General features: G+C 33.1%; 1 protein-coding gene across 1 annotated transcript; it reads left to right on the plus strand.

Moving 5' to 3' along the window:
• The first annotated feature begins 555 nt into the window (after positions 1-555).
• Positions 556-9,765, plus strand: LOC126967840 (odorant receptor 47a-like). Its single transcript, XM_050812528.1, has 8 exons — positions 556-769; positions 1,272-1,586; positions 1,965-2,060; positions 4,638-4,830; positions 6,356-6,458; positions 8,329-8,430; positions 9,402-9,554; positions 9,703-9,765. The coding sequence occupies exons 1-8, from the start codon at positions 556-558 to the stop codon at positions 9,763-9,765; spliced, it is 1,239 nt and encodes a 412-aa protein (XP_050668485.1).
• Positions 9,766-10,825: the final 1,060 nt, after the last annotated feature.

A 10,825-nucleotide genomic window follows, 5' to 3' on the forward strand; every position in this document is an offset into this window, starting at 1 on the left:
TTCAGCTGATGGGAATTGATATGCCCTGTCTATTACAATAAAGTGCCGCTCAGAATACTTGAAAAACCCATAAATTCTGAGCGGCACTACAATTGCGCTCGTCACCTTGAGACGTAAGATGTTAAGTCAAGTTCATGATGGGGTTGAGCACTGCAGCATCCCACTGAACTCTTTCTACGACACATATAAGTAAATGGGTGCAGTAGAGATATATTTTGCATTTAACATTGTTTTCTTGCGACAACCCTAACAAACTAGGACGCCAGAGTAGTTATTTCAAAATGGATTCGCTCACACTAGAACACTCACTAGGTATTTCTACTTAGAAGGAGATATAGGTACGCAGTGAGTGTATTCTTAACTTCTAAGTTATTTCATATTTTGTATGTGATGCAGTGTATACAATGATGGTGGATTTATACATTACATAAATATTATTATAGATTACACCAATTCACAGACCACACAGTATATTTTAACATATGAACGTAACTGTACCATTTAGTACAAGCGTGAAAATTCGTATCAACCCTATAAATCACTCAACACTCCAGCATGGATGGAACTTTGCAAGTATTCGATAGAGTTCTATCCTTCGTCGGAATTTCCATTTTCGCGAAAGGAAACTGGCACTCTAAGGGATGGATGATAATCCAGATTTTCAACTTCTTTCTCGGTTTCCTAACTTTTATTTTCAGCTCCGGTTTTGTTATATCCAACATGTCTGATTTACTATTGTGCATTCAAGGCGCTAGTGTTTGGACGACAGGTATTTGGGATTAATATTTTATTAACATTGCCAATATTAGTAACTATCCAAATAATTTGAGTTTTCTTGTCTTTGTCTTTAAACAATTCGACACGTGTCGAATTGCAATCGACAAATATAATTATGGCGGAATTAACACTATAGAGAACTCAATTCATTTGGATACTAATGGATTTCCGCAAAGTAACGCCTGCTTAATTTTTTTTTTTTTAATATTAGTAACATTTAATTTTATTAGAGATTATTGAAACAAAACAAATCTTATATAATGATATTTACAATACTATTATTAACTTATTAATATTATTTATTATTACTATTTATTTTAATTCGATTAGTAAAAACTTTAGCTAAATAGTTGAAAATATTAATATTTCACATAAATTGCTATTTTTGGAGAGTTTTTGCTTTAGTTTTATCGACATAAATGAACATATTTTAATAGTACTACAACAATTCTAATCTAATGTTGAATGCATTTCTTACCTAACCGTCTTTCTAGGAGTTATCATGTGTATTTCATTAGCCATATGTCTGATCCATAAAAAAGACTTCGAAAAATTTGTGGAAGAAATGGCATTCAGGGATCCGGCTTTAAGTATGCCGATAGTCCAATTTGCTTTAAAGTGTGATAAGCAAGAAGGGAAAATAAAGGAGCTGAAAACAATTGTAGAAGACTCTCATAGCCAATTGTTTGATATGACCAGAATTTTGCTACTTACATACGTGGCTAGTGTTTGGTTTTGTGTAACGTTGTATATATCTGGGCCGATATATCAGATGATTGTTAGTGTTGATGAGTCGCAGCGTTCATTGGGTATGTATATTTCATTAATAAGATAATGGCTGTAGTAATACTAGTGGGAGGCTCCATTGCACAGAATGCCGGCTAGATTATGGGTACCACAACGGCGTGCCGATTTCTGCCGTGAAGCAGTAACATGTAAACATTATTGTGTTTCGGTCTGTAAAAGGTCTGAGCACGTGAGACTTAACATCTTATGGGTTTTTCAAGAATCCTGAGCGGCACTATATTGTAATGGGCAGGGCGTATCAATTACCATCAGCTGAACGCCCTGCTCGTTTCTTCCCTTACTTTCATAAACAAATGTGGCAGCTTCTAGTAAAATATAAAGTAGTACGTGAGTTTAATGAATGATTGTAACATATTCCTGTAAATATTTTGTTTTTGCAGCATTTGACATGTGGTTTCCTTGGAGCCTGGACAACATGGCTGTATATATACCATCGTTTGTGTTCCACGCGTACGCTGCCTATATGTGTTGTATTGGTTTGTATTAGTATATTTTGTTAATGTTGTAACTGTATATAATGTGTGGACGCACTATATCTCTTTAATCGGTATTCTACAAGACATTAAGTTATATAAGTATTCTAAGTCTAATACAAATAAATTGAATGATAATATATTATAATATAAGGAAGATATAAATAGTACATTGTGATACAAGGATGGAAAGTAAGATATTGTGAACTGGCTGTCATTAACAAGCTCGACCCGAAGGCGAGGGATTTTGATGTCACGGAGTTATGTTTTTAGTACGCGATGCAAATCTAGGCCTAGATTGTCGAATCTTGTCAAAACTAACGAAGAGTTCGTATGCAGTAATACAGCCACACAAAAACTATATGTCGACTGTATTTTCACGGGATAATAAACAAATACTTACGAAAAATGTTCGAGCTTTTGTGAATAGATTGGTCTGCATACAATTGTTCCCTGCAACCTTTATCTGAGACATGCCGTACTTCGTCTTCATACCCGTGTTCGCCACTCAAGAACTTTCTGTACCTATAGAACCTGTAGTTAAAGAATATGTAATAGTACAAGTACAGAAGGCCCCCTCTGCAAAATCAATTAAAGAAATAGGGACGCTTGTGGCTCTACAATTAGGTGCAATTTAGATCGCACTGCGCTATTATCCTACATTCTTATTAACCTTGAAGTTGCCTCTCTTTCTATTGCGTGTCTCTTATCTATTTTGTTGACGTTAGGGTTGTCTTAAAGGCTATCTTATAAAAAATGTTCAGATTTTTTATAAATATAAATCTGCTATCGTGAAATGATCATCTTTGAGGCCCTAATGCTCTGCAATGAGTTAGCTGAGAGATTAAAAAAAATATATGTTAGGGACTGATACATAATCTCCAATCCAAGCGTTTAAAAATTGTAAAACGTTTAATACCATGTAATAAAAAATATTGAAATGAAGCTATCTTCAAATTTAAATTTGCTACTGCATCTAAACTACTTATGATATTTTTATCGCTCGAACATTTTAAAAATTTAAAAAAAGCATATAACTGTGACATAAGGGACTTTATACTACATTCACTACAAAAGGCCGTCCGCGGGCCCGCGTGCAGGCATCGGGGGGCATTGTGACGCTGACATTCACAAGAATTTTATTTGTTTGGGATAAGTGTACGCGCGTGAATCAAAATAGTTAGCTCCGCCCAAACGCTGAAGGTCGTTGGCATGATCATGCGCCTTAATATGCTTTGCTTTTTTAATGTTTCTCCATTTTTTAAAGATCGGTCGGATTGGTGATGTTGATAACGATCAAGGATCGCTCGTGAGTCAGTGCGGCTGACTTGTGGGTCGTAGGTACTTATGACTTCGATTTCTATATGGGGAGTGACACAAGCCTGCTGTAGTGTGAAGAATGCCAAACAAGTGTGTGAATTTCCCGAACACTGCTTTTATTTTATATCCAAACTTATTCAGACAGATTTTGTTAATTTTGTTCTAGAAATTTTCAGTTAGTATAAATATGGACATCAACTGCATCAACTGAGTAGCGATCACAAATATAAGGTTGCCTATAAGTTGGGCTACAATTATCGGGGAAATATATAAAAAGTTTTGTCGTTGTTTATGAATATAGTATAAGTTGTCATATTCACCTGAGAGGCTTACATAAAATTAAATCACAAAACTAATGTAAGATTTGTTAATGTATAAAATTTGTAAAGAAAAACCATCATCAGAACAAGGAATATATAAATATATATGAATATACCGGAAGATTCAGTGTTGGTGGGCCCCCACAAGATGGACCGACGATCTGGTCAAGATCTCCGGAATACGTTGAATGAGGGCAGCACAGGACCGATCGTCGTGGAAACATTTCGTTTGTCCAACAGTGGAAGTCTTCCGGCTGATGTTGATGATGAAACATTACGACTATTAAACATTTTACCTGAATGTATTTATATTGTAATATTCATTAAAATAAATATTGATATTAATTATTACCAATAAAATAAAAACACTTGTTTATTATATAGTAAAAGTTAATTAAAAGAAAGTAGAGAAGTAAACAGAAGCAATACTTTCAGTATAGCAAAATTTGTAATTTGTTATAGTTTAAAGCAAAGAGGATGTATATACTACGTAATAAGAGACCGGACTGCAGTTAGTTTAGTATGAAACTTGCAGTCATTTGACATAAGTTTGAAATAGTAGTAATTACAGTATCGCGATTGGCGTAGAAGTATAATCCGGCTTAGTTTGAAAACGAACAGTTGCTAAAAACGTAGTGGGTTTCGGCTATCTCCGTTTTTCACAAGATTATATCCGTCATTTGGCAATCTATTAATGACTGCATGTTTCATACAGTTGAGTGAATCACATTTTTCTAAGAGAGTTTCGCTGGTTTAAAGAAAAGTCTTAAAAACAACAAATTTGGAAACATTAATTATTTCAACTACCCTCCTATAATCTATGATAAGAAATTTTCACATCTGTCGTCAGTAAAAAGAAATATTAATTCCATATTGAATCCCCTTACAAGTAAGGACAGTAAGAACTGTAATAACTAAAATAAATGTTCTTCAACTCTAGTATATCCGGGCCTTCAATCTACAATAATACTTCTCGTCGGACAAACAATACGACAACTAAAGATCATAACATTTATATTGTTAAATCTTCAATATATTGTGTTGGAAATAAATGGGGGAAAGGACAAAAATTGGCAATTGGCTAGTACGACGCTTTTGTCGCAATGTATCCAACATTATATCAAAGTTAAAGGGTAAGTGAACTAAAAAATTTGAATTGCTTTATAAAAATTTATATTATAATGGTTCGTAATCCGATGGTATATTATAAAAATAAGGCATACAAATAATTTATCAAAACTTTGAAACACAATATATTGCCAAATAAAACTGAAAACAAATTTTTATGAACGATGCGGGACTCGAACCCGCGACCTCTCGCGGTCCGTTCGAGCACACTTCCTGTGCCAACCATTCGAGTGACGTATCATTTATAAAATTTTGTATGCTTTAACTCTCAGGTTGTAGCTTCATCTACAGGATCTACTTTACAGTTGATAACCTGCTCAAGCCCAATATTTGCATATGAGGAAATTGACTTGAAATGTCGCTCTTACTAACAATTTCTTATGTTGTGACAACTGATGTGAGGGTTATCACTTTAAAAATAAACATGAGAAATTGAATATATTGCTGTTTAAAATTTAATTAATTTTATATTAATAATATATTTTTATCGATTCTGAAAATACATAAGAAAAGATGCTATAAATCAGCTGTTTATATGAACTGGGGTAACAGCTACTACAAGAAAATATCCTTTTACCAAGAAGTAAATATTAAGAAGAAACATTATTTTAGATTTTAAACATGTTTGATGAAATACAAATGTTGCATTGATTTAATTGTACACTGGGAATATTCATCTTGTTCTATAACCTTTCTAATTGTTGTAAGAAATTAGGGAAGTTAGGTGCTTTCTTCCTTCCACTAAGTCCAACATGACCGCCCCTGAGACAAATGTACAAGTACAAGGTAATGGTAACACCCTCACAGAGCTCCCGCTTGCTACATAAAGCGGTATAGTATTCACTCCGATACTCTCAGCATCATCCCTTTAATCCCTTTCATCTGAAACAACAACACTTCCAAATCTGAGCTCCAGTCGGCACGCCAAAACGAAAGAACGAAAACTGAAATGACAGATAGGTTGACAGACGTATGGGAAATGTATCGAAGTGGTAGGTATGTATTGATCATATGTATTTAACAGTGGGAGGCTCCTTTGCACAGTATTTCTGCCGTGAAGCAGTAATGTGTAACTACTCTGTTTCGGTCTGAAGGGCGCTGTAGCTAGTGAAATTACTGGGCAAATGAGACTTGACATCTTATGTCTCAAGGTGACGAGCGCAGTTGTATTGCCGCGCATTGTAATGGGCAAGGTGAATCGATTACCATTATCTGAACGTCCTGCTCTTCTCGACACTTATTTTCATAAAAAAAATGATCTTAGATAATTTATACGTATAGACAGAGTATCTTGCTGTTAGACATCTGATAGAAACAGGCCAGGAATATTAGTTTAGTGTGCGTGACAAGCTACGCCTTACACTCGAGATTTGTAAGACACTTTGTGTTAGTGTGCGTGAATTGCTCAAAACAGAGGTTAGTTCTGAACTCAATTTTTTATCGAAATTTTTACAGCTGTCATAGTTTATCTAGATGTATAATAAAAAGTAAGTGATGACTATTCTACTGAGTGATGAAAACTTTTTTCAGATTCTCAAATCGTCTCATTCGAATTTGCCAGCCATTCTATTTGACGTTGATTCTCGTAGCAACTATGCTTGTATGCGTCTGCTCAGTAAAAATTGCAGTTTCGGTAAATAATAACCTCTATACACATACACATATAGTCAACTATGTCTAAGTATATTTTCCATTTACTTAATCTTAAGGGAATCCATAAATAATTTCTTTAGTGAAATAATGTAATGTAAAGTTGAATGAAACTTAATTTTAAGCCGGTCGTTTTGAATGTTTTATACGAATGCTATTATTTACAATGGTCTTAAATTTTGACTCATTATACGCGTTAGAACTTAATAAGATAGAACCTTAAAAAATGCGACAAGGAGAATAAATACCATTATTTTTAAATTTGATAATATTTCCATCCTTAACGTTAATAAGAGTTCGGCATCTGTTGTTCACACTCAATATTATGTTATCCAAAACTTGTTGGTATATTGTGTGTGCATAAACACTTTATTGTGTCATGTCTAAGCATTTTTGTGTGTTGGTCTAAGGGTATCGTAGCTAGTGAAATTACTGGGTAAATGAGACTTAACATCTTATGTTTCAACGTGACGAGCACAATTGTAGTGCCGCTCAGAATTTTTGGGTTTTTCAAGAATCCTGAGTGGCACTGCATTGTAATCTGCAGGGCGTATCAATTACCATCAGCTGAACGTCCTTCTCATCCCGTACAATCATAAAAAAACAATATTTTTGTAGTTTCTTTTCTGACATTCTCAACACTTTACACAAAATTATAAAAAACTTATATCGAAAAAACAAATTGCAATATTATACTTTTATTAGACTTCTTATTAAAACTGCAACCAATAAATCACCGGCGCGTACATTTCATTTTTATCGGTGCAAAAAGCTGTTCTAGAGGAAGATATTAAAATAAAACCTTAAAGAATCGTTTCTCGAAGAAACCTTAGCTTGACGTTCATTACTTGCTAAGTTTTTTAAAAATAAAGCAGTTATGTATTCAAGAAAATTGTATTGAAGAGTTTGCATTTAATACTACCGGCAAATGATATCAAATATTATTAATATATAAGAAGTAATCGCATGGAAATACTTTTCATCTATCCCACATGCATAGCGCCTGAAGATTTTCACGTTAATTTTCTTAAAATGCGCAATGTTTGTAAGATTTTATGGCAATCTAAAGCCGTGAGGGCAGGAATTAAGATAAAAAAAAATCAGTTTTTCAAATTGTTTACTATTTCTCTGCGCTGCGATAAAAGTAGTTAGCGCTCTACCTAAGAACAATAGCTTTTTTATTACGGCAACTATTTGATGCTTGTGTGTCTGACATCTTGACACTCAATGGCATCTTTCTAATTTTGTAACATACGCTTCGTCTTATTTTCCATTGAAACTAATAAAATACAAAATACTTACTGGTGATATATGATAACAGTGTCTTTCTTATTTCCTGTAGTATTATTATTACTAAGTTTTAATACGCAACCCGGTATTTTAGTTTCAATTATAAGCAAAGTTTAACAGAACATGTGGCACGTCACACATAGTTCAAGACTAGCTCGAGTACGCCCACTTGGGCGTAGTATTAGTTGCCGCACTTTGCGACTATCTAGTTATCTAGTTCATGCGCAGCGGAGACCAATCCTTAATCTAAGAATAAAATACTATGTACTATTTAAATTTCAATAGAACTGTCTAAATAAAACAGCTTTTACATTGATTACCTGTGATATTTCTAAGCATTTTTTTCTCATGCAAAGCCAAGAAAAGGGTGGAACTTCTGTCTATAACGTTTTGTCTTATACAACATGGATACTGTCTCTAAGCATCTTGTGTTGCGATGCATGAATTTTAACTTTTTCTTTCTATAAAATTTACAAATAATTTGAATAAGAAAAATATCCCAGTTTTATTGTGATTTTGTGAAACAATGCCAAAAACTAAAATTTTCTTCTTATTTATTTCAGGATAAATTTTCTGTCGATATTGTGAAGTATTACGTACATGAATTGTGTTTCATATTGGTTGTATTTATGTTTTGTTATTTGGGACAGCAAGTCGAAAACCAGGTAACAACATCAAATAAGTCAATTAAAATGTAAATTTTGCGTTCACATGCACTTCAGTGTTATATAAAAATTATATTTTCGAAAGCCTTCCATTAATATCAGGTTTATATTTGTATTGGTAAAGTTTGGCATATTTTTAAATCATTGCGTAATAAAATGGATAGATTAATTTATATGTATATATATTATTGAATAGGTATATTGTCCAAGGGAAAACTATTAACTAAAGAATGCCATAAGAGGTAAACAAAACTGTGGAAGAACGAAACTGTATTATGCTAACAATTTAAATATAATATGTCATTACCTGCTTAGAAGATGCACGTTATTGACTTCGGTTGCCATTCAATATATTTTTGTTGAATAAAGGAAAATATTACAAAATGGTTTAAAAAAAGTGTGTACTTACGCATGCAAGAAGTTATACTAAAACTAACTAAATAAACTAAATCAAAAATCCTATAAAAAACTTATTCTTCGTGCTATTTTACGTTAGTGCTAAGAACAATATTATATTAAACTCTTATATTAAATCAATTAATAATAAAATCCTATACACTGTGTTAAAAAACCCTGTACGATAATTGACACGGATATGAAAGAGATTGAGGAAACTCCACTAAAAATAAAATTATAAATCAAAATCCCTCAGATTAAATGCTACAGTACAAGAAATTTTCTAACTAAACTAAACTAAGGTCATCGCCCTCAACTCGGTCCAATGGCGTAGAGTCTAGTGGCTAGCGTCAGCTGAGCGGCGGCTCAAACGAAAAGGGCGGGGCATTTCGCCTTGCACCGTATATTGCTGTCCTTTGACCGATGTCGCCAATCGCGTAAATTAGAATGATTGCTTTACAAAATTACAAACAACATTAGAGTAAGTTTATAATGACAACAACAGGGAAATAGGAGATGAAAATATTATGTATGCTTGTCCTAATTCGTGCATAATGTCCTGTGTTCTATTTCAGTGCGAATATTTAGAAAGAGTTGTGCTGGAGAGTTGGTATATTTACGACAAAAAGCACATAAAACATGTGCTTATTTTCAAAATGGCACTTGATCAAAGGATGCCAATATATATTTTTGGAACTATAACGCTCTCGCTGCCAACATTTACTTGGGTACGTTGTTCTGAGTATAATATTAATTTTATTTGTGAAACTGTCAAATATAAAAGTCAAATCAAGATTGATTTTATGTTTTTGAACCAAAGCTTAAGTATTTTTTTAACTATATAGTTATATAAAATTTACTTTGTTATCTTTTCAGTTTATTAAAAATGGAATGTCATTCTTCACTCTGGTAATGTCTGTATTAGAACGGAGAAATTAAGGACCAAAAAGAAGATAGAAAATACCAAAATTATCTAGTCTCACAGTTTGATCTTGTCTGATTGTAAAGACAATATTATGTTTTGCTTATCTATTCCATTTTTTATTATGAAACAAATTTTTGTATATGTTTTCTGTGTAATTAATCTTTGGCTATGAATTATTTTAAATCTTATTTCAATTATGTTCAGAAATTTTGTCCAAATTTGTTTCTTTGACAAACTTTTGTAGTAGGCAATAAATAGTTGTAATGAAATACAGTTTTATTAATTTTATTTTAGGTTGTTTGTTATTGTCTTTACTATTAGCTGTAGTTTTCCAGACTATTCTAACAATTTAATTCAAGTGAGGCTGTAAGAGTTAAACGTACAACCTTATTCGAGAACAGTTGCCCAAAACAGATCACAGTAGAGATCGTTGGCCTCGGCTTTTGCAACCGGCAAGCTGAACTAAAAGACATTTTGTTATTTATAGGTTTGCATTCTTAGTTTTACTAAAGAATAATTGTTTTTTAATATGGAATTAAGCGGCTTTATTATCATAATTTTTGTTACAATTAAATATTTTTTCCAAATTTTTTATATATATAATATTTACAAGAAAACAACATATATAATATAAATATAAAAAATAGAGTCCTGCCGGCGGAGGTTTACAACAATTCCGCCGGTGTTTAGGGCTGAGAAACTTCCGCATACTGCGTGCCAATACCAAATACAGCTGTCTTCTGTATAACCACTCGTAATGCAGTTATTTAGCGAGACCCTCTTGAGACAATGGCCGAGGTTCTTTGTTTTGACCGTTTATGGAAATGACTATCGGGACAATTATTGTTGAATCAACATCATTGGCTAGTTACCTCGTTGGCTAGGCCTTAGCCTACAATATTTTCTTATAAATCAACAATTTGTCTATTTAAGCTTTCACGAGGTTATCATCACACGAAACAGTGATATCAACAATAAATGTACGACGCTCTTACTGATCTACCAATATAATATCAGGCTTATTAGCAATAATATTTCTGTCCGTGATAATAGATCGATCCCTGTAGAGCTTGA

This window comes from Leptidea sinapis, chromosome 14 (genome assembly GCF_905404315.1).
Source record: "Leptidea sinapis chromosome 14, ilLepSina1.1, whole genome shotgun sequence".
Taxonomy (NCBI): domain Eukaryota; kingdom Metazoa; phylum Arthropoda; class Insecta; order Lepidoptera; family Pieridae; genus Leptidea; species Leptidea sinapis.